Source organism: Elephas maximus, chromosome 7 (assembly GCF_024166365.1).
Source record: "Elephas maximus indicus isolate mEleMax1 chromosome 7, mEleMax1 primary haplotype, whole genome shotgun sequence".
NCBI classification, from domain to species: Eukaryota; Metazoa; Chordata; class Mammalia; order Proboscidea; family Elephantidae; genus Elephas; species Elephas maximus.
In genome coordinates this window covers 121713535-121738581 of record NC_064825.1, presented here as the reverse complement: position 1 = coordinate 121738581, position 25047 = coordinate 121713535, and the positions used below count along the sequence as shown (strand labels likewise).

The 25047-nt window shown below is 39.1% G+C and overlaps 1 protein-coding gene and 1 pseudogene across 1 annotated transcript; both read left to right on the top strand.

Annotated features, from left to right (window-relative positions):
- The first annotated feature begins 8493 nt into the window (after positions 1-8493).
- On the top strand, positions 8494-9462 carry LOC126080630 (olfactory receptor 5A1-like). The gene has a single exon (XM_049891811.1). It carries the CDS (start codon positions 8494-8496, stop codon positions 9460-9462), a length of 969 nt encoding a protein of 322 aa, XP_049747768.1.
- A 13890-nt stretch (positions 9463-23352) lies between these two features.
- LOC126080629 (olfactory receptor 5A1-like) lies at positions 23353-24296 on the top strand (annotated as a pseudogene).
- The last annotated feature ends 751 nt before the right edge of the window (positions 24297-25047 follow it).

The following is a 25047-nucleotide window of genomic DNA, read 5'->3' as shown; positions in this document are numbered from 1 at the left end:
TTATGTTTCATCTTCACATTCCAAGTCATGCTAAGGTCTTTCTGAATATAATCCACTCGATGATGTTGCATCTAAATAACAACTTGTTCAAATATGAGAAAGTAGAGTTGAGACTCCCTTTTCTGCAGAGTTGAGTTTATAATTGCTGGATGTTTGCTGCTCCCTGGTGTCTTTTCAGACAGAGGTCTCTGAGGACTATTCCTATGCTGTGGTGACATAATTTGTTTCATAGATAACAAGGTTGGAAATGACCTCTATATCAGACCCATGATTCTTTCCTGGGAATAAAAACAGTCTGCAAGAGGGTTCCTTGATGTCAAAATGTCTCAAAAGATCAGGAGCCTGAAAGGAGATCTTGGAGCCTAAACAAGGGACCAATTAAGAGGGATGGAGTCCCTCCATTACCCAGGAGGGTGGTTATTTACAGCCCACATGGTTTCAATTGCCCCTACTTTGTTGTGGATTGTACTTTCAAGTTCTCTCTTAAATATGGTAGGGACGATTCTTAAGCATTTTAGGCCCTCTTCTATCAAGGATGGTTCATTTCCGAAGGAGGCTGAGTAAAAAATTGCTACCAGTGGGCTTTTTGTTTTCACAGTATTGATGGAATGGGAAGCCTCAGCAGCTGTAAGTTGAAATATCTGTTCATGATTTCTGAGCATCTGGGTACATTGCTAAGTAAAAGGAGTTGAAACACTTTCTCAGAACTCTTAGGTGAGTCACTTGTTGACTATTCTGTAAAGAATGTCAAGCACCTAGGATAGAGGCACAACTCAAGATTTACAAGTAACTCAGTATCATTGTCCTTGAAGTCTAAATGTTATAAGAGACCATCTTCCAAGGTGACTCTTTTGACCTGAAAAACAAACCTGCAGAAGGACAGTATAAAATGTAGGTTGAGTCAATACATTTTAGCATAATGTGGGGGCTGGAAAATTTCTGACTCCTTTCATTAGTGTTTCAAATAAATGGGAAAACACAGACCCAGAAGGATAGCTGTGGATTATTTTTGAGGGCCCTCCGCTACCTCATTTGTTTCACTTAAAAAGTCAAACTTAAACAGTCCACAGGTGACTCCTTTGGGGGAAGGATTCTGGAGCGAATGGATCCGACACAGGTCATGATTAACGGGTGAAGTTGTAGTGGAAGGAGGGGTCCGTTAGTCAAGAATACATGTAATACTTGGTCTTCTGACAGAAATCTGTCCTCATTGTTCCTCAACAAAACTCTTCAGATTTTGTTTCCTGATCTACCTATATGTTGAATTTTTTAAAAAACCAACTAATCCGTATTATGCTTGACATAAAATAGAGCAAAATACTAGGAAGCGTTGCTGACGAAATATCTCAAAGAAAAGGAACATGTCAAAGGGGCCATATTTTATGATCTGTTTCCATTTCCTTCTTTTTAATTTTCTAAGAGGGGTAAAATGGAGGTAGGCAGAGAGATGGGGAATGTATTTGCCAAGAATGGTGTGAAAAGAAGCTGAAGTAAGAGAGCCAAGACAAACTCTACCCCAAGATAAACTTTATCCAGGAAGAAAGCTAAGGAGTCGCCCATAAATAAGACACAATAAAAGATAAGATTTGGTTAGAAATAATACACTCTGGAGTGGTAAAGAAAAACAATGCAATGTTTAAAAGGTTTCTGAGATACTGATAGTAGTGATATCACTGGTTTAGCATGCCTCTCTGCCTATGGGAAGTTTTGCTTTGGTAATTTTAACCTTAGACATCTGTGGACGCAGGCTTTGTAGTAGTTACCACCTGTTTTAGTCATCTAGTGCTGCTGTAACAGAAATACCACAAGTGGATGTCTTTAGCAAAGAGAAATTTATTCTCTCATAGTCTAGTAGGCTGCAAGTCCAAATTCAGGGCATCAGATCCAGGGGAAGGCGTTCTGTCTTTCTTGGCTCTGGAAAAGGTCCTTGTCATCATTCTTCCCCCGGTCGGGGAGATTCTCAGGTGCAGGGACCCTGTGTCCAAAGGACGAGTTCTGCTCCCATTGTTGCTTCCGTCGTGTGTGAGGTTCCCATGTCTCTCTACTTGCTTCTCTCTTTTATATCTCAAAAGAGATTGGCTTAAGACACTATCTAATCTTGTAGATCTCATCAATATAACTGCTGCTAATCCATCTTATTAACATAGGAAAATCTAATCAAAAGACAAAATGGTGGATAATCACACAATATTGGGAATCATGGGCTCACCAAGTTGAGACATATTTTACGGGGACACAATTCAACCTATGACACTGCCTAAGGGCCAGAATTTCTCTGCCCCTCAGTTATTTACATATTGCAAACACTTCAATGCCGTTTCATTTCTTCTTCCTGAGAAAGACTAAATTCTCCTCCAGTTTGTCTCATTTTATTGACAATCAGGGAGCGTTACTGGTTTTCTATGCACTTACTGAAAGGATATCTATATGAAGAGACATGATGATTGTGTTATTGATGGTGTTTTCCAGTATGTTGATTGTCCTGTTTGTACAGTAATGCCTCTGAAATAAGTTCTGCCATTCTAGAGTTGTTTTGTGATAAATTCATACAAAGAATGTTCCAGGGCCTTCTTGGATCCATAAAGTCCTGCTCACATCTAGTTGGTGATTACCCACAGGATATTGTGTCTTTCTCTGTCTCATGCTACACATCATCTCTTTTCTTGTGTCTTTACGGGCACATTTCTTAACTATCTTCTTGGGCTTTGGCTTCCTTTCTGTCTCCTTTGAATCCTCCAAGCCAAAAAATGCAGTGCTTTGAACCCAAGAGTTGTTTTGAAATAAGGTTAGTCATGCAATTGATACGGTTTTGAGAGACAGTGGAATGTAGTTATTAAACATATGGCTCTGGAGCTGGAGGGCTTGGACTTGAATCCCAGTTCTCCTCTTTGTAGGATGGATGACATGTGCCTGCTTACCACTGTGAGTTACACTGTCTCTTCATCTGTGAAATAGGAGAAATAAGAATACATATCATGTGGGGTTGTTGAACAAATAAAATAAAACATAAAAAAGTTCAGAGTAACAATGGGAAATTAATAAGCACTTAGTGACCATATTTGGAAACAAAAAATTATAAGCATATCAAACAAGCTTGTGGTTTTAGAAAAAATGTCCAAGGAATAAATTGGGGTAATGAAGACTTTCATGTAAATATTGTTTTTTAAATTATTTCTTGAAATGTGGTGGCTTATGTGGCCAGGGAAAGCACTGAGGAGGCTAGATAACATCTAAAATATATCGTTTTTTCCCCCATGACTCAGCCAATGAGAAAGTAAAGAAATTCTTCAATGTACAGAAAAGGCAAGAAAGCACTAATCTCAGGAGATCGTAAGGTAGGGCCGGCATTTTTCCAGTTTGTTGTTAGGTGCCGTCGAGTCAGTTCCAACTCATAGTGACCCTGTGCACAACAGAACAAAACACTGCTGGGTTCTGTGCCATCCTCACAATCTTGGTATGTTTTAGCCCATTTTTACAGCCACTGTGTCAACCCATCTCATTGACGGTCTTCCTCTTTTTCCCAGACCCCACTTAACCAGGCAACGTGGCCTCCAGGGACTAGTTCCTTTTGATAACATTTTCAAAGTATGTGAGACGAGGTCTCATCATTCTCCTTTCTAAGGAGCAATCCGGCCGTACTTCTTCCAAGACAGATTTGTTCATTTTTCTGGTGGCCCATGGCATAATTGGTATTCTTTGCAAGCACTGTAATTCAAAGGCATTAATACTTCTTCAGTCTTCCATATTGATTGTCCAACTTCTGCATGAATATGAGGCGATTGAAAATACCATGGCTTGGAACGCCTTAGTCCTCAAGGTGACATCTTTCCTTTTTAACACTTTAAAGAGGTCTCTTTGCAGCAGATTTGCTCATTACAAGACATTTGATTTCTTGACTGCTGCTTACATGGGCGTTGATTGTGGATCTGACTAAAGCAAAATCCTTGACAACTTCAATCTTTTTCTCAATTTGTCATGATGTTGCTTATTGGTCCATTTGTGAGGACTTCTGTTTTCTTTATACTGAAGGCTGTAGTCTTTGATATTCATCAGAAAGTGTTTCAAGTTCTCTTCACTTCCTGAAAACAAGGTTGTGTCACCTGCGTATTGTAGACTGTCAATGAATCTTCCTCATTCTTCTTCATAAAGTCTCATTTTTTGGATTTATTTGCTCAGGATACAGATTGAATGAGTATGGTGAAAGGATACAAGCCTGGTGCACATCTTTCCTGTTTTTAAATCACAGAACATCTGCTTTTTCTGTTCAAAAGACTGCCACCTGATCTATAGACATGTTCTGCACGAGCACAATTACTTGTTCTGGAATTCCCATCCTTCGCAATGCTATCCATAATTTGTTATAATCCACAGAGTTGAACACCTTTACATAGTCAACAAAACACAGGTAAACATCTTTCTGATTTTCTCTGCTTTCAGCCAAGATCCATCTGATATCAGCAATGATATCACTTTTTCCATGTGCTTTTTGGAATGTGGCTTAAATTTCTGGCAGTTACCTATTTATGTAGTACTGCATCCATTTTTGAATTATCTTCAGCAAAATTTTACTTCTGTGTGTCATTAATGATACTGTTTGATAATTTCCACATTCTGTTGGATCATCCCAGAAGGGATATATTTATCCTTGGTGGTCTAAGGGCTGAGATTTAATGGGCATGTGTGTGAGGGGTAGGAGAAAAAGGCAGTATGTGAGATTTGATTAGAGAAAATATCCCACCCTACTGAGAGCAGGGACTCCCGTAGGATGACACTCTCAGAGATGAAGGAGAAAAACACCTTCCCTACAGAGGGGGATAATGATATGCACACCTCACTCAGCCTCAATTTGGGAAGAGCAGAGAAAAGAGAAAAAGTTCCACTGATAATTCTGGTCTCCCAAATTGTATTCATGGAGACATGAAGCCTAAACCTTGTCAGTGCTGTGACCCCAAAATGTCCCAAGTAAAAAGCTATGTTTAATGGTATCCTGGTCCAGTATTGCTATTAAGGTACGATACAGAAGTAACATAAATCCTTTCTGAAGAGATATATTTCAAAGTCATTCTTCAAAGATTCCCATAGACAACATTCAAAGGAACATGAACTCATAATGAAAAGTCATTGAACAGACAAGTAAACAAGGTGCCATAAACAACAATCAGCAATAACATCAAATTATACAGTCAGACCCACAAACTACAGATATTTATATTATCCAATAATAATTTTAAATACATATGTTTAGTACATTTGAATAAAAGAATCTTTGAAAGTACAATGAGGAAACAAGATACTTTTAATTTCTGCTGGGCATATATGAGAAAAGAACAAAATTGAACTTTTAGAAAACAAGTTATTTGATTGAGATCTAAAACTCAGCAGATGGAATAAACAGCCAATTAACACAGCTTAAGATAGAATGAATGAGCTGGAGGACATATCTATAAAAATTAACCAGAACACAGTGTAGAATTGCAAAGAAATGAATCTTTTAGAGATGGTAACTATATAATGAGAAGATCCAACATACCTGCAATAGAGATTCCAGAGAGATATATAAGAGAAAAAATGAAGGCAAAACAATGTTCAGAATACTGTTTAGTAGCCAACACACTGACCTAATACCATATTTAATGAATGAACATTAGAGGAAGGTGTGCAGGTCTTTACGATCAGAAGGAGAACATCAGTATGTATCATAGATTCTCAATAAATCTCTGTTGTCTTGGATTGTTAGTGACGATGATGTAAATAATGATGATGAATATGATCTTTTTTTCACTTTCCACAAATATTTTTACCACCATTCAGTCTTTCTGTAGAGGGACATCTCCTAAGTCTGGATGGTAAATAGATTGTCTATCTGCTACCACTCTCCCTTTTATTTACTAATATGAGATATCTTAACGTTCTTTTCTAATTAATTCCTTCATTCCCTCAAAATCCTCCTGAAAACAGGGTACCAGAGAGCCACAACCAATCTGATTTAGAGAAATGGGCCCTTTGACCTTACTTTCCTAGTCATGACCATATAGTCCCATAGGGATTTTCTCTTTTATTCATTTATGGTGACTGGGAAATGACTGGGGAGAAGGAAAATATTTTGATCAGCTAATGTTGGCAAATATTTGTACTTCATAGAAATGTTTTATTCCATTAATACCATAGTCTTTATGATAATCTCAAAGATGTCTACTTTCTACCATTATACATAACTCCGAGGCTACATTTGCAAGCTGTTTTCTATATTTATTTATTTTTGTTTTCCTTTTTTTTTAATTGTACTTTAGATGAAGATTTACAGAACAAACTAGTTACTAATCAAACAGTTAGCACACAGATTTTCCTATGACATTGGTTAACAACCCCACTGCATGTCAATACTCTCCCTTCTCAACCCTGGGTTCCCTATTGCCAATCTTCCCGTTCCCTCCTGCCTTCAAGTCCTTGTCCCAGCGCTGGTGTGCCAATTTATTCTTGTTTTGTTCCATGGGCCTGTTCAATCTTTGGCTGAAAGTTGAACCTCAGGAGTGAACTCATTACTCAGATGAAAGGGTGTTCATGGGCCATATTCTCAGAATTTTTCCAGTCTCTGTCAGGCCAGCAAGTCTGATCTTTCTTTTTGAGTTAGAATTTTATTCTATATTTTTCTCCAGCTCTGTCTGGGACCCTCTATTGTGATCCCTGACAGAGCAGTCAGTGGTGGTAACTGGGTACCATCTCATTGTTCTGAACTCAGTCTGGTGGAGGCTGTGGTAGATGTAGTCCATTAGTCCTGTGGACTAATCTTTCCCTTCTGTCTTTAGTTTTCTTCATTTTTCCTTGCTCTCAAAGGGGTGAGACCAGAGAAGTATCCTAGATGGCTGCTCGCAGGCTTTTAAGACCCTAGACGCTATGTTCCAAAGTAGAATATGGAACATATTCTTTATAAACTATGTTGTGCCAATTGAGCTAGATGTTCCCTGAAATCATGGCGCCACAGCACGAAGCCCAGCAATTTGGTCCCTCAGGGAGTTTGGATGTGTCTATGGAGTTTCCATGACCTTGCCTTGTACAGGTTGTGCTGGCTTTCCCAGTATAATGTACTGTCTTACCCTTCACCAAAGTTTCCACTTATCTATTGTCTTTTAAGTGTTTTTCCAACCCACCCCTCTTCTCCCTCATAACCATCAAAGATTGTTTCTTTTTGTATGTAAATATTTTCATGAGTATTTATAGTAGTGGTCTCATAAAATATTTGTCCTTTTGTGATTGACTTATTTCACTACTCTTATACGCAACTCCCAGGCAACATTCGATAGCTATATCCTATATTTAAAAGATCATAATATTCCTTCTTGAACAGGTTCATCTGAATAAAAATGTGTTTTCCTGGGGGATGTTTTAGTGATACTGTAGAGAAAGCAATAGTTATAACTTCTTGAAGGAGACCTGTAGATCCTGATGCAAAAATATTCTTTAGGTTAGTTACCATTTGTTTGAAGACTTGCTTCTGTGTTTCTCTGGACTGACTCCAATGTGAAGGAGAGAAAAAAACAAAAACTTCCTAAGTATTTCCCAGAGTTTCCAATCCTTATGCCTGTTGTATGAGCATGAATCTTACAAAAGTCCAAGTAGATTCCCCTGTAGGAGAAGTCTCTGACCTGGGAACCACAAATAGACTTCAGGGTGACTGAAAATTCCAAATTTCTCAAAGCAAAGGTGATAAGTAGTTGTATTTTGCTGGATAGAGGAACCTGAGTTTCCACAGATCTTTAAAGGACACTAAGACAATCAATAATCACTGTGCTAGACAATCAAACTCTGAAGTATTTCTGATTTGAGGAAAGGGAGTTTCCAGCTCACTGAAACTTGTGTAACTTCATTTCTCAGGCGGCTTCCTAGAGTCACTAATTTGCTTATGTCACATCCATTTCCAAGCTGCCGCTGCTTGTGATTTACTCTTCCCACCATCCTGCTACATGATTCTTACATCTCTCCAGGTATCGTAAAAGCAGAAAGGGCATTCCAGAATTGTCAAGAGTGCCTCATTATAGATTAATGATAGGCCATTTCTCAAGGATATTTTAAAGAGTACCTACCCAGAATCCTTTTTGTAACTATTCAGGAGCTTCTCCAATCACTAAGTTAATGCTGAGCAATGCCCAATAAAATTTTTCTGTTTTGCCATATAAAGAAATTGCACTATTTCCCTAATTTGGCCTACCTCCAAGTCTCACATATTTGCAAAATCTGTCATGGGAAAACATGAAATGAAGACATTTTAGGAGAAAATGGACTACCGATGCCCACTGAATGCCTTTTGTCCCCAAAGAAAGAATGAAAATATAACCAAGAGGATTTTTCAATTAAGGTTGATGATTGTATATGAAAGGAGATTACACTCAACATTGATATTTTAATGTTTTAAAATTAGTCTGATGCATAACTAAAAAATGAGATGTTCTTTTTTGGGAATAAAGCTATTTCCTTCTCTCATCTTTTCTTCAGCAGATGACATCAAGCAGGTCCATGGGAAGGAATGGAAACCATACCTCTGTGGCCATGTTTGTTCTCCTGGGACTCTCAGATGAAAAGGAGCTGCAGCTCATCCTCCTTCCAATATTCCTAGGGATCTACCTTGTGACTCTCATCTGGAACCTGGGTCTCATCTTCCTAATTAGAATGGACTTCCACCTGCACACACCCATGTACTTTTTTCTCAGTTTTCTGTCATTTATAGACATCTGTTATTCTTCTTCCATCAGCCCGAGGATGCTTTCAGACTTCCTAAAAAATGAAAAAATGATTTCCTTCTTTGCCTGTGCCACTCAGTATTTTGTTGTAGCCTGGATGGCTCTGGCTGAGTGCTGCCTATTGGCCACCATGGCCTATGACCGGTATGTGGCTATTGGCAGCCCGCTACAATACTCAGCCATTATGGTACCTGACCTCTGTGGGAAGATGGTTGCTGGTGCCTATGTGAGTGGTTTCTTTAGCAGTTTAATTCAAACAGTCTCTTGCTTTCAACTTTACTACTGTGGGCCAAATATCATTCAACATTTCTTCTGTGACTTACCTCAGATTATTCCCTTGTCTTGCTCCAATCCCTTCGTTGCCCAAATGACTCTTCTCCTGGTAGCTATTGTTGTTGGATTTGGTTCTTTGCTTGCTATCCTCTTATCCTATGGTTTCATTCTAGCTTCCATCCTGAAAATATCCTCAGGCAAAGGTAGTGCCAAGGCCTTCAATACCTGTGCCTCCCACCTGGCAGCTGTGACACTCTATTATGGCACAGCCCTGTCTGTGTACTTATGTCCCAAGTCTAATCAGTCCATGAATCAGGACAAGGTGCTATCAGTGTTCTATGTCATCATCATTCCCATTTTAAACCCTCTGATATATTGTCTGAGGAACAATGAGATCAAAGAGGCCCTCAAGAGGCTTATAAAGAGAGCAACAGCCTTATGTCAGTCAGAATAATATTTGGGCTGGTGTCATTACCTTATAAGGTAGATGGAGGTAAAAATGTGTGAGTGACATTTTGCATGTCACATGAATAACTAAACAGGAAGAAGTAAAAACTTGGCTTCCTTATGTCTTCGTGCCATCGTGCTTAGCTGCCATCAAGAAGTAATCTAATACAGTGATGTTATGTAAAGTTCAAAAAGCCAGTTTCCATTATTAGAACTCAGGTAGAAAAAAACCTAAAAGTTTATTGTGCTGTGAGAAGAGAAAGTGTTGGTAGATATTATATGTACAGAAACGACTAGAATCCAGGACAACAAGCAGTGTGCTCTTTCTTTCACAAGTTTTCTTCATTTCTATTATTTATTATTAATTTCTCAATATTTATGTACATTGAAAATAAAGTAGTATTAAATAATAACAGTAAACAATTAAAAATAATATGAAAGAATGCATAAAATTATATCTATGAAAAATTTAAAATAATTTTTATTTATTTAGTTAGTTTATTGTCCTTTTGGTGAAAGTTTACAGTTCAACCTAATTCCTGACACAAAAATTTATAACACCCTAGTTTCTCTCCCTATAATGTGACAGCACACTCCTCCTTTTCACCCAGATTTCCTGTGTCCGTTCAACCAGCTCCTGTCTCCTCCTGCCCTCTCATCTCCTCTCCAGACAGGAGCTGCCCATTTAGTCTCGTGTATCCATTTGAGCTAAGCAGCATAGTCTTTACATTAGTATCATTTTATGTCTTATAGTCCAGTCTAATCTTCTGAAGAGGTGGCTTCAGGAATGGTTTTAGTTTTGATCTAACAGAGAGTCTGGGGGCCATGTCTTCTGCGGTCCCCCTAGTCTCAGTCAGACCATTAAGTCTGGTCTTTTTAGGAGAATTTGGTTTCTGCACCACACATTCCTCCAGCTCTGTCAGGAACTCTCTGCTATGTTCCCTGTCAGGGCTGTCTTAGTTATAGCTCGGTGCCATCTAGTTTTTCTGGCCTCAGGATGATGGAGTCTCTGGTTTATGTGGTCCTTTCTGTCTTTTGAGCCCTATTTTCCTTGTGTCTTTGGTGTTCTTCATTTTCCTTTGCTCCAGGTGGGTTGGGACCAATAGATGCATCTTAGATGGCTGCTTGCTAGTTTTTAAGACCGCAGATGCCACTCACCAAAGTGGGATGCAGAACAGTTTCTTAATAAGCTTTGTTGTGCCAATTGACCTAGATGGCCCCTGAAACCACGGTCCCGAGACCCTCACCCCTGCTACTCTGTGTCTCAGAGTGTTTGGTTGAATTCAGGAAACTTCTCAGCTTTTGATTTAGTCTAGTTGTGCTGACTTCCCCTGTATTATGTGTTATCCTTCCCTTCATCTAATTCTTGTCTACTAACCCTGGAGGCATAGTGGTTAAGAGCTACGGCTGCTAACTAAAAGTCAGCAGTTCGAATTCACCAGGCACTCTTTGAAAACCAAATGGGGCAGTTCTACTGTGTCTTGTAGGGTCATTATGAGTCGGAATTGACTAGATGACAAAGGGTTCGGTTTTTTGTTTGGATCTAGTTAGTGAATATTGCTCTCCCTCACTTCCCAGCCTCTTAGCCATCAATGAATGTTTCATTCTGTGTTTCAACCTTTCCTTCAGTTCTTATAATAGTAGTCTCATACAATATTTGTCTTTTTGCAACTTTCTGATTTCAGTCAGCATAATGCCTTCCAGATTCAGCCATGTTGTGACATGTTTTTCAGATTTAGCTTTGTTCTTTATTGTTGTGTAGTATTCCGTTGTGTGTATATGCCATAATTTGTTTATCCATTCATCTGACGATGAGCACCTAGGTTGTTTCCACCTTTTTTCTCTTGAGAACAGTGCTGCCATGAACATGAATGTGTATATACCTACTCATGTGACAGTTCTTATTTCTCTAGGATATAGTCGAAGGAATGGGATTGCTGGATCGTATGGTACTTCTCTTTCCAGCTTTTTAAGGTACTGCCAAATCGATTTCCAAAGTGGTTTTACCATACATTCCCACCAACAGTTATAAATGTTGCGTTCTCTCCACAACCTGTCTAACATTTATTATTTTGTGTTTATTGCTAGAGTCTTTGGGATGAGATGGTATCTCGTTTTAGTTTCGATTTGCATTTCTCTAATGTTTAATCGCCATGAGCATTTACTCATGTATTTGTGAGCTGCTCGAATGTCTTCTTGTTGAAGTGTCTGTTCATATACTTTGCCCATTTTGTAATTGGATATTTTGTCTTTTTGTTGTAGACATGTTGGATTTTCCTGTAGATTTTAGAGATTAGGCCTTTGTTGGATTTGTTGTATCCCCAATTTTTTTTCCCAAAGTGTAGTTTTTGTTTTTCTCTTTCAGTGAAGTCTTTTGATGAGCATTAGTATGTAATTTTTAGAAGATCTCAGTTATCTAGCTTACCTTCTGATATTTGTGTACTGTTAGTTATGCTTCGTATCCTGTTAATGCCATGTATTAGGGCCTCTAGTGTTTACTCTATTTTTTCTTCTATGACCTTTATAGTTTTTCGTTTTCTATTTAGTTCTTTGATCCATTGTGAGTTAGTTTTTATGTATGGTGTGATGTATGGGTCCCGTTTCGTTTTTTTGCAGATGGACCTTATGTTTGCATTGTATTTGTAAATTGTTTTGGTTAGAATTGACATTTTCACAATGTTCGTCTACCTATCTATGAGCACATTATGTTTTTCCATTCATGTATGTTTTGCTTGGTTTCTTGAAGTAGTGTTTTGTACTTTTCTTTCTATAGGTCTTTTACATCCCTGATTAGATTTATTCCTAAGTATTTAAAAAAAATTATTTATTCATTTTATTTTTTAAGGGATATTATAAATTGTCTTTTTTTCCTGATTTCCTTTTCATTATTCTTTTGTTGTTGTTGTATAGGAATTCGACGGATTTTTTGTATGTTTATCTTGTATCCTGCTATTCTGCTGAATCTTTCTACTAGTTCCAGTAGTTTCCTTGTGGAGTCTTTTGGGTTTTCCATGTAGAGTATCATATCATCCTCACATAGGAACAGTTTTACTACTTCCTTACCAGTTTGGATGCCCTTCATTTCTTTTTCTTTCCTTACTGCTCTAGCTAGGACTTCCAGCACAATGTCAAGTAGGAGTGATGATAAAGGCATCCTGAATCTTGTTCCTGTTCCCAGGGGGAATGGTTTCAGCTTCTCTCCATGAAGAATGATGTTGGCCCTTGGCTTTGTATAGTTGACCTTTATTATGTTGAGAAATTTCCCTTCTATACCTATTTTATTGAGAGTTTTTTCAGGAATGGGTGTTGGACATTGTCGAATGCCTTTTCTGCGTCGATCGAAATGATCATGTTATTTATTTATGTGGTCAATTACGTTGATTGATTTTCTAATGTTACACCATCCTTGAACACCTGGAATGAACTCCACTTTGTCCTGACGTATTATTTTTTTGATATAATGTTGAATTCTATTGGCTAGAAGTTTGTTGAGAATTTTTGCATCAACATTCTTGAGAGATATTCGTCTTTAATTTTCTTGTTTTGAGGTTCTTTGCTGGTTTTAATATCAGGGTTATGCTGTTTGCAAAGAATAAATTCAGAAACATTCCTTCCTTTTCTATCTTCTGAAATAGTTTGAGTAGTACTGGTGTAAATTCTTCTCTGAATGTTTGGTAGAATTCTCCAGTGAAGCCCTCCGGGCCAGGGCTTTTTTTGTTCGGAGTTTTATTTATTTATTTTTTTAATTAACTTTTCAATCTCTTCTCTTGTTATTTGTTTGTCCAAATTTTCAACTTCAGTTTGTTTTAGTTTGGGTAGGTAATGTTTTTCCAGAAATCTGTCCTTTTCCTCTAGGTTTTCAAATGTTTTGGAGTACTATTTTTCATAGCATTCTTTTATGACCCTTTTATTTCAGTTGGGTCTCTTGTGATATTATCCATCTCATTTCTTATTTGGGTTATTTTTGTCCTCTCCTGTTTTTCTTTTATCAATTTGGCCAATGGTTTGTTGATCTTTTCAAAGAGCCAACTTTTGGTTTCGTTGATCCTTTCTGTAGTTTTTCAGTTCTCTATTTCCTCTCTGGAGTTTATTATTTCCTTTATTTGGGTGGCTGTTGGCTTCTTTTGTTGTTCTTTTGCTATTTGTTCCAGTTGTGTAGCTAATGTTTTGATTTTGTCCCTTTCTTATTTTTTGATGTGTGCATCTATTGCTGTAATCTGACTTCTTAGCACTGCCTTTGCTTTGTCCCCAAGGTTTCTGCCTGATGTGTTTTCGTTCTTGTTTGATTCTAGGAATTTTTTGATTCCGTCTTTGATTTCTTCTATTACCCGATGGTTTTTAAGGAGGGGGTTATTCAGTTTTCATGTATTCAATTTTTTTCCCTTGTTCTTTGTGTTATTAATTTCTACTTTTGGGGTTTTGTGATCAGAGTGTTGTCTCTTATTATCTCAAAGTTTTGGATCTCATTGAGGATTATGTTGTGGCCTAAGATGTGATCTGTTCTGAAGAACTTTCCATGTGCATTGGAAAAGAATGTGTAGTTTGCAGCTGTTGGGTGGAGTGTTATATATATATATCTATGAGGTCAAGTTGGTTGATTGTGGCCTTTAGATCTTCTGTATCTTTTTTGAGTTTCTTTCTAGACATTCTGCCCTTTACTGAGAGTAGCGTGTTGAAGTCTCCTACTATTATTTTGGAAGTATCAATTTCTCTTTTCAGTGCTGTTAGAGTTTGTTTTATGTATTTTGGTGCCCTGTCATTGGGTCTGGAGATAATTATTATGGTTTTGTCTTCATGGTGTATTTTCCCTTTAATCATTAGATAATGTCTTTCTTTGTCTTTTATGGCAGATTTTGTTTTAAAATCTTTATTTTTTGACATTAGTGTTGCCACTCTTGCTCTTTTTTGGTAGCTGTTTGCTCGATATATGTTTTTGCTTCTTTCATTTTAAATAAATTTTGTGTCTTTGTTTCTAAAGCATGTCTCTTGTAGACAGTATATTGATTGGACTTTTTTTTAAAATTCATTCTGTCACTCTCTGTGTCTTTATGAGTGCATTTAAGCCAATTACATTTAATGTGATTATTGATAGGTGTGAGTTTATTGCTGTCATTTTGTAGTGATTTTTGTTTTTTGTTTTTTTTTTGTGGTGCTCATATTTTCTTTGTTCTTCTACTCTCCTGTATCGAATTCCTTTTGTTTCTGGATTTTTTTTTTTTTTTGCTTTTGTAGATTTTGTGTTTACTGAGTCTTTATGTTTTCTTCTTTCTTTTGATGAGTAGATTTGTTAAGTTTTGTTATGTTTACTTTGAAATTTACCTCTATCTTCCTAAGTTTATACCAGTCTTTTACTACTTGATAATGCTTTGACTTCCCCTCCATTTGATAGTTTTAAACCTACACCATTTATTCCCTTTTTAATTGATCTGATGTGTGGACATTCATAGGTTGGCCTTTCTGGTTCCCTGTCGTAAGTCTTTTAGTTTTGTTTTGTTCTTGACTGTTTATTATCTATGTTGGTATCCGGCTGATGGTGTCTTATGTGCTAGGTTCAGGTTGTCATCTGATGTTGTTAGTTCTCTAACAGAAGGACTCCCTTTAATAATTCTTGTTAAGTTTGGTTTGGTTTTTTACACATTCCCTTATTTCTGTTTATCTGGAGAAGTCTTAATTTTTACATCATATTTGATGTAGAATATAATACTCTTGGTTGGCAGTTTTTTTTCTTTCCAGGTTTTATATATGTTATCCCATTGCCTTCTTGCCTGCATGGTATCTGCTAAATGGTCAGAGTTTAGTCTTACTGTTTCCTCTTTGTATGTAACTTTTTGTTTTCCTGAGCTGCTTTCAAGATTTTTTTCTTGTCTTTGGTTTTAGGGAGAGTGATCATGGTTTGCCTTGGTGTTTTTCATTTGAGTTGTCTATCCTATATGGGGTTTGTTGAGCTTCTTGGATAGCCAGTTTTCATCTTTAATGATATTAGTTAATTTTTCTGTTAGCAAATATTCAATGATCTTCTCTGTGTTTTCTCTCTTCTTCCCCTGTTCTGGAACTCTGATCACCTGCAAATTTATTGCTTTTCATTGTATTACACATAGCTCTCATGATTTTTTTTATTTTTCTTCATTTTTTCTCTGATTTTTCCTGAAACAAACTGTATCCAAGAATTTGTCTTCAATTTTCCTGATCCTGTGTCTTCCATTGTTTCAAATTGGCTCCTAAAGCCTAGTATTAAACTGTCCATTCCAGAAATCTTGTTGTTTATCTTTTGGGTATAATGGCTGTTTTTGTATGATTTCTAGTTGTTTATTTATTGTGAGATTTTATTCCTATATTATTTGCCTGATTTCTCCCATTGTTTTGTCTGTCTTTTCCATGGTTTTGTCTATTTTTTCCTTATCTCTGTGTGCATTTTCCTTCATCTATTGAAGAACCCTGAATATTAGGGTTCTGAATTCCCTATCAGGTAGTTCCAGTGCCTTTTCTTCCAGTAGAAGGTCATCTGGCATTTTATTTTGGACACTCTCTGGAACGATCTTCTATTTTTTGGTGTTGTTTGCTGTCTTCAGGACATTCAGGAATTATTTTCTTCATTTATTGATTGTAGATTTGATTATTTCATCCTGTTTTTTTTATTTGATCATGTCTGCACAGGTAGGCTGTGTGAGTGTTTTTGCTTGCTTGCCTGTAGGCACGATAGCTCTCACCACCTTGTCCAAGTGAGTAGGGCCAGTCACTCAGCTATGTTGCAGTAGGGGGGTCCAGTGGGGGTGGAACGGTGGTGATGGTGGTTTTGCTGTATGTACTGGTGGTGACGGGGTTGAGCTGGGGTCAGTACAGAGCTAGGTCCAGGGTACTGCATTGGTACCACTCAGGGGGTTTGGCACTTGGCACATGGTGGAGATAAGCATAAATAAAAAGACAGGATGTGATGTATAGACCGAAGTGGGTGGGTGAAAGAAGAGAGGAACAAAGTCAAAAAAGGCAAGAAGATGAGAATAAATAAAAAGAAAAAAGTCATAAAATGGCAGTGAGTTAGGACTCAGTCTGTGGGGTGGGGCAGATGCAGGGAGCCCTTGTGGTAGTGGCTCTCTAGCCAGGCAGTATGGCTTGCCCTGTCAAAAATCAACATTGGTGGCACATAGGGTTAGGCAGTTGGGAGAAAGGACAGGAAAGAGGAGAAAGCAAGAGAAGAAACCAACAATCAAGCAATCAAATAAAAAAAAAATTATGGTAGTGGGTGTGCAGACTGTTGAGTGTGAGGCAGAATGGGGTGGTGCCAAGCAGCTGTCTCTCTCACTGGGTGGCATGGCACGGTCCGTCAAGAAGGGGCAGAGGCAGTAAAGGGCCTCGGTGGGAGGGAGAAGGGGAAAGATAAAGAAAAATACAAAATATGGCACTGAGAAAGCTGTCCTATTGGGTCAGTGCAGATCTGGGGAAGCCATTTGCCAGAGGCTCTCTAGCAAAGCAGTAGAGTACAGCCCTCCAAGAAGTTGGGGGTGGTGTGCAGTGATGGATGGATGGGATAGAAGAAAGGAGGGTGTGGGAGGGAGAGGAGAAACAGCTGCATCAGAATAGCAATGACAACAACGAAATGGAAAAATAAGACCGAAAAAACCAACTAAACAAACAAACAATACATAAAGTGGCCCCGAGGGAGCCGGTTGGTGTTGGCTGTGCAGACCTGGTGGAGCTGCCCTTGGTGACTCTCCAAACAAGCTGTGCAATATGGCTCCTCCAGAAGCGGTGGGGCTGCTTCACAAGACTGGGTAGGCTGGAGAATGGCGAGGAAGGAAAGGAGAGAGAGAGAAAGAAGGAAGGAGGGAGGGAGGGAGGGAGGGAGGGAGGGAGGGAGGGAGGAAGAGAGGAAGAGAGGAAGAAAGACAGAACAAAGCAAATGCCAAAAAATCACAACCTTCCATAAAGGGAAGGGGACAGCTTGCTCTAGCTGGGTGGGAGAAAGGTAAGGAAGGAAGGTAGAGAGAGAGAAGCAACACAGAAGGCTAGAAAAATCCTGTCGAAAGCAAACAACAAAAAGAATAAAGCAAATGAACCAAAAAATCACAGCCCATCAAGCAGGAGAAGGGTTGGTACATGGGACCAGCTGGGTGGAAGAAAGTGAAGGAAGGAAGGGAGAGAGAAAAAAGTAACAAAATGCCCCACTCCCAAATACATAAAACAAATAAACAGCAACAACAACAAGAAAGAACAAAGCAAACAAATAAAAAAAAATCAGCCTGTTAAGAAGGGAAGGGAATTGCACACGGGGCTAAAGAAACAACCAAAAAAAACCAAATAAAATAAAATAAACAAACAAACAAAAATGCAAGTCAAAACAAACAAGCAAAACAATGGGCCTGGTGGGGTTGGCTGGTGGGGGCAGGGCAGACCACAGCAGCAGTGAGCTAGTGTTTCTGTAGCTGAACAGCTGTGCACCATTATCCAGCAGTGGGGACCACTTAGAGGGAAGAAATGGGGGGTGGTGGCGAAATGTGTATACTTGGTTAATGAGCTCCATGAACCTACCTTTCCATAGTCCCTGTCTGAGTTCTTTGGCAGCTGTAGCCCAAGATGGCAAATCCTGCCACGTTAGCTGGTATGGACCTCCACTCCATAGTTCTCCTTGTTCCCTGTTCTCTGTGGGTTTTTTATACTGTTCATTGCTTGATTCTTTATTCCTTCATTTGGTACTTAGGGTTCCAGGATTGACATTTAAACGTTTTATTTAGTTTTTTGGGTCTTTGCTGCAGGGGGATAGTATGGTGTTTCTGTCTATAGACATGTTGGTACCACCTCTCTTGTTTTATTTCTTGACTGCTACTTCCATGGGCATTGATTGTGGATCCAAGTAAAATAAAATCATTAACAACTTCAATATTTTCTCCATTTATTGTAATGTTGTTTATTGATCTAGTTGTGAATATTTTTTTTTTCCTATATGTTGAGGTTGAATCCATATTGAAGCCTGTAGTTTTTGATCCTCATCAGTAAGGGCTCCAAGTCAAATCAGCAAGCAAAATCGTAGGTTGCTAATGAGTCTTCCTCCAAATCTGATGTTATGTTCATCCCCATACAGTCCAGCTTCTTGGATTATTTGCTCACCATACAGAGTGAGTAAGCATGGTGAAAGCATACAACTCTGACACAAACCTTTCCTAACTTTAAACCATGAAGTATCTCCTTGTTCTGTTCAAACAGCTGCCTCTTGGTCTATGTACAGGTTCCTCATGAGCACAATTAAGTATACTGGAATTCTCATTCTTCTAAATGTTATGCAGAATTTGTTATAATTCCCACAGTTGAATGTCCTCGCATAGTCAATATAACACAGGTAAACTTCTGATGTCTCCAATTTTAGCCATGATCCATCTGACATCAGCAATTGATATCCCCCTTTCAACATCCTCTTCTGAATCAGCCTGAATTTCTGCCAATTCCCTATCAACCTAGTGCTGGAAACACTTTTTAATGATTTTCAGCATAACTTTACTTGCATGTGATATTAATGATATTGTTTGATAATTTCTGCATCCTGTTGGATCTCTTTTCTTTGGAATGGGCAGAAATATGGGCCTCTTCCAGTCTCTTGGCCAGGCAGCTGTCCTCCATATTTCTTGGCATAGACAAGTGAACACCTCTGGTGCTGCATCTCTATGTTGACACATCTCAGTTGGTACTTTGTCAATTCCCAGAGACTTCTTTTTCACCAATGCCTTTACTGCAGCTCAATTTCTTCTTTCAAGACCATCTGTTCTGTATCATATACTACCTCCTGAAATGTGTGAATGTTGACCAGCTTGTTTTGGTATAGTGGCTCTGTGGGTTCTTTCCACCTTCTTTTGATTGTCCTTGCATTGTTCAATGTTTTCCCCATAAACTCTTTAGTATTGCAACTCAAGGCTTGAATTTTTTCTTTGGTTCATTTAGCTTGAGAAATGCTGAGCATGTTCTCCTCTTCTAACTCCAGTCTTTGCACATTTCATTAAAATGCTTTGTGTTCTCAAGAGATCTTTTGAAATCTTCCCATGTAGTTTCTAGATTTTTTTTATCAAAGAAAAAACGGATCTTGAAGACCACATCACATGGGCTTCATTCCCTTTAGTGTTTTGGGGCTGCGAATAAAAAATTCTTCTCATATAAATGTCAGAGAAGATAGAGAAGTGGGATGGAGGGAGGCAGAAGGATTACCTCATTTTGTGTTTGAGAACATTGAACGATATTTACCTTTTCTAAATGTCATACACAGTTTTCCCAACTCTTCTTCTTTTTTTTTTTCCTTCCCTCATCTCCGGCCTTCTTCATATGTTCATTTTCTCTTCTCCCTCTCCCTCTCCTACACTTTTACTTAAACCCAATCTGCCGGAGTCATGGAAGAGAAGAAGGATGGTGTTTAGTTTCTTCTTTCCTACTCTAAGTATTGGTAAGATTTCCCAAATATGATCCACTCCATGTATTCCCACTGAAAATTAACAACTTGCTTCAAAATGAGGAAGTAGAGAATTGAGATTCCCTCTACTGCAGAAAGTCCGATTCACAGGTGCTGGGTTTTTGCTTCTTCCTGGTGTCTTTCCAAAACAAATGTCTGAGGAGTATACCTATGCTGTGTTGACAAAAATTTATTTCACAAATAACAGGGTTGGAAATGACTTGTATATTAGCCCCATGACTCTTCCTTGGCAATAAAGACACAATCAGAAAGGAAGGTTCCTTGATATCAAAATGTCTCAAAAGATTAACACCCTGAAGGAAGATCTTGGAGCCTAAGCAAGGGACCAATTAACAAGTTTGTTCTCCCCTCTATCACCCAGGAGGGCAGTTATTTACAACCCACTTAGTTTTAATTGCCCCTTCTTTGTTGTACATTGTGCTCTCATATTCTTCCTTAAATGTGCTGAGGAAGTTTCTTAAGAAATTAAGGCCATCTTCCATAGCTGGATCATTTCTGAAGGATGCGGCTAACAATAGGCTTCGTGCTCATCTCAGAGTACTGATGAACTGGGAAGCTCTCAGATGCTGTAAGTTGAAATTTCGGCTCACCATTTCTGAATACCTGGGTACACCATAAAGTAAAAGGAGTTGGATCACAGAAGAGGAACACTTTTCAGAACTCTTAGGTGAGTCACTTAGTTAATGTCAAGGGCCTAGGATACAGGTACCATCCACAGATTTAGAAACAACTCAGTGTCAGTGTCTTTGAAGTCATAAGAGACCATCTTCCATAGTGGCACTTTTAGCCTGAAAACAAACCTATAGAAGGATAGTATAAAACATACGCTGTGTCAATATACTTCAGCATAAAGTGGGGGCTGGAAAAACTCTGACTCATTTTATTAGTATTTGAAATAAGTGGGAAAACACAGACCCAAAAGATTAGTTGTGGATTATTTTTGAGGGGTCTCTACTACCTGATATGTTCCATTTAAAAAGTCCAACTTAAGTAGTCCACAGGTGACTTTATGAGGGGTAGGTCCTGAGTGAGTGGATCCAACACAGCTCCTGATTACACATGTCCAGTTCTAGTGGAAGCAAGGGACCATTATTCAAGAATAAAGGTAATACTTGGTCTTCTGACAGATAACTTGCCCTCATTCTTCCTCATAGACAAAGCTCTTCAGATTTTGTTTTCTGACCCATCTATGTGCTAAGAGTTTTCAAAACCAAATGATCCCCATTACAGCTAGATATAAAAGGGTTGTTGTTAGTTGCTGTCGAGTCAGTTCCAACTCATGGTGTCCCCATGTGTTACAGGGTAGAACTACTGCACAGGTTTTTTCTTTTTTTGACTGTGATCTTAATGGAAGCAGATCTCCCAAGCTTTTTCTTCCACGGTACTGCTGGGTGGATTTCAACTGCTGAACTTTAGGTTAGCAGTCAAGTGGAAATTGCTTGTGCCACCAAAACCAGAACCAAACCAAACCCATTGCCATCGAGTTGATTCTGATTCATAGCGACCCTATATGACAGAGTAGAACTACCCCATAGTGTTTCCAAGGAGCAGCTGGTGGATTCAAGCTGCCGAACTTTGGTTACCAGCTGAGCTCTTAACCGCTGTGCCACCAGGGCTCCTTTAAATCAGTTGCCCTTGAGTCAGTGCTGACTCATAATGAACCCATGTGTTGCAGAATAGAAATTCTCCATAGAGTTTTCAAGGCTGGGACCTTTCAAAAGGAAATTGCCAGGCCTTTTTTCTGAGGTGCCTCCGAGTGGATTTGAAAGAGCAACCTTTCAGTTAGAAGTAGATCACCTAACTGTTTGCACCACCCAAGCATTGGAAAGTACTTTTGCTGCTGAATGTCTTAAAGAAAAGAAGTATGTCAAAGGGACCACTTTTTCATTGCCGTCTGTTTTCATTTGCTAAGAAATTTCAAATGTAGGTAAGACGAGGAGGAGGAATATGTTACGCCATAAATGGTGTGAGAAAGAGCTGAAGAAAGAGAGCCAAGACAAACTCTATGCCAAGATAAGCTTTACTCAAGACAAAAGAAGAAAACTTAGGGGCCTCTACTTTATGCTATGGTGTATTGATACAGCCTACATTTTATAAAACTCAAAATGAGGTTTGATTACAAGTTAAGGACCTGCATGGGCAGGAAAATAAAGTGACAATTAAAAGGTGTCCCTAAGTTTAACAATGGCATCAGTGGTTTAACTTGGCTATCTGCATATGATAGGATTTGCTGTGGTAATTTTGTCTTTTAGGCATCTGTGGATATGATCTCTGCAGTGGTTACCATCTCACGTTCAAGATTTTCCTATTGCTCAGTTACACCAGAACGTATTGCAAAACATTTTAATACCACCTTGTTTCTTTCTAAGGGACACTAAATCTCTTCCACATTGACTTATTTCCTTGGCAGTCAGTCAGCGTTATGCATTTTCTGTTCATTACCTGGAAGGATATCTATGTAAAGAAACATGATAATTGTGTTATTGATGCCTCAGCCTCCCAATGCCCATGCCTTTTGCCCAAGCATGACCCTTACATAATTCTGAGTCACTCTCCCCTTAGGAGAGTTCTCTAACCTGGTAACCATCAATAGACTTCAGGGTAACTGGGAATCCAATAAAACTGTATGCAAACGTGGTAAGTGTTTGCATTTTGCTGAGCAGAGGATCCAGAGTTTCCATCAGATTTCCAAGGAGACATAAAGAAAGCATTAAACACTGTTGTAGACAGTCTAGCTCATAAGTATTCCTGTTGTGAGGAAAGAAAAAGCTGCACCTGAAAGAAAGGGAGCTTCATGACTTTTCCAACCTTGTCTTAAGTCACTTCTCAGGAGCCTTTCTAGAGTCATTAAACTGGTTAAATCACTCCATTTCCAAGCTTCTGCTGCTTAGTGAGTGAGCCTTCCCACCATTCTGTTACATTACGAAAGCAGAAAGACTGTAACAGGATCAACAGTGCTTTCTGGTTGTAGGTTAATTGAGAGGTAGTTCTCCCAGAGGCTTTAAAGAGGTTCTCCTGCAGCCTCCTCACTTGACATATTTTACACATTAACTTCTCCAATCATCTAGTTAACAGCTGAGCTGAGCCATGCCTGGACAGAAGCTCTCAGTTTCACCACTCTTTTCCGAATTTGGCCTTACTTGAAAGACTCACATATTAGAAAATCTGGCAGGGGAGAACATGATATTAAGGCATTTTAGGAGATGATGGACTAATGATGGCCATTTAGTGCCTCTTGTCCAAAAACCCAATGATAATATGTATTCAAGAGGATTTTTCAGTGAAAGCTTTTGATTGTACCTGGAAGTCACAAAATTACTCAACATGGATGAGTTAAGGTTGTACAATTATCCTGCTACATGACTAAAAAATAGTGTTTCTTTTCTCTTTTGGGTGGGAAATAAAGCTATTCTCTCATCTCTTCTTCAGCAGATGGCAGCAAATAGGCCCATGGAATGGAATGGAAACCACTCCTCTATAACCATGTTTGTTCTCCGGGGCCTCTCAGATGAAAAAGAGCTGCAGCTCATCCTCTTTCCAATATTCCTAGTGATCTACTTGGTGACTCTCATCTGGAACCTGGGTCTCATCCTTCTTATCAGGATGGACTCCCAGCTGCACACACCCATGTACTTTTTTCTGAGTTTCCTGTCATTTATAGACATTTGCTATTCTTCTTCCATCAGCCCAAGGATGCTTTCAGACTTCTTAAAAGATGAAAAAACAATTTCCTTCACTGCCTGTGCCATTCAATATTTTGTTATGGTCTGGATGGGTCTGGCTGAGTGCTGCCTCTTGGCTGCCATGGCCTACGACCGATATGCGGCCATTGGCAGCCCTCTGCAATACTCAGCCATCATGGCTCCTGGCCTCTGTGGGAGGATGGTCGCTGGGGTCTATGTGACTGGTTTCCTTAGTAGTTTATCTCTAACAGTCTCTTGCTTTCATCTTTACTACTGTGGGCCAAATATCATTCAGCATTTCTTCTGTGACTTGCCTCAGATTATTCCCTTGTCTTGTTCCAATCCCTTCATCAGCCAAATAATTCTTCTTCTGGAAGCCATTTTTATTGTGTTTGGTTCTTTGCTTGTTACCCTCTTGTCCTATGGTTTCATTGCAGCTTCTGTCCTGAAAATATCCTCAGGCAAAGGCAGTGCAAGGCCTTCAATACCTGTGCCTCCCACCTGGCAGCTGTGACCCTCTTCTTTGGCACAGCCCTCTCTGTGTACATGCGTCCCAATTCTAATCACTCTAGGAAGCAGGACAAGGTGCTATCAGTGTTCTATGTCATCCTTATCCCCATGTTGAACCCTCTGATCTATAGCCTGAGAAACAAGGAGATCAAAGGGGCCCTTAACAGGGTAATAAAGAACAACCTATTAACCTCAGTGTGAATAACATTTCTTGTTGTTGTCGTTAGGTGCCGTCGAGTCGGTTCCGACTCATAGCGACCCTATGCACAACAGAACAAAACACTTCCCAGTCCTGCACCATCCTTACAATCGTTGTTATGCTTGAGCTCATTGTTGCAGCCACTGTGTCAATCCACCTCGTTCAGGGTCTTCCTCTTTTCTGCTGACCCTGTACTCTGCCAAGCATGATGTCCTTCTCCAGGGACTCATCCCTCCTGACAACAAGTCCAAAGTATGTAAGATGCAGTCTTGCCATCCTTACCTCTAAGGAGCATTCTGGCCGCACTTCCTCCAAGACAGATTTTTTTGTTCTTTGGGCAGTCCATGGTATATTCAACATTCTTCGCCAACACCATAATTCAAAGGCGTCAACTCTTTTTTGGTCTTCCTTATTCATTGTCCAGCTTTCACATGCATAGGATGGGATTGAAAATGCCATGGCTTGGGTCAGGCGCATCTTAGTCTTCAGGGTGACATCTTTGCTCTTCAACACTTTGAAGAGGTCCTTTGCAGCAGATTTGCCCAATGGAATGAGTCTTTTGATTTCTTGTCTGCTGCTTCCATGGCTGTTAATTGTGGATCCAAGTAAAATGAAATCCTTGACAACTTCAATCTTTTCTCTGTTTATCATGATGTTGCTCATTGGTCCAGTTGTGAGTATTTTTGTTTTCTTTATGTTGAGGTGTAATCCATACTGAAGGCTGTGGTCTTTGATCTTCATTAGTCAGTGCTT

Excerpts from the sequence above, each read along its gene's own strand:
- LOC126080630 (XM_049891811.1), top strand. The coding sequence starts at position 8,494 with ATGACATCAAGCAGGTCCATGGGAAGGAATGGAAACCATACCTCTGTG.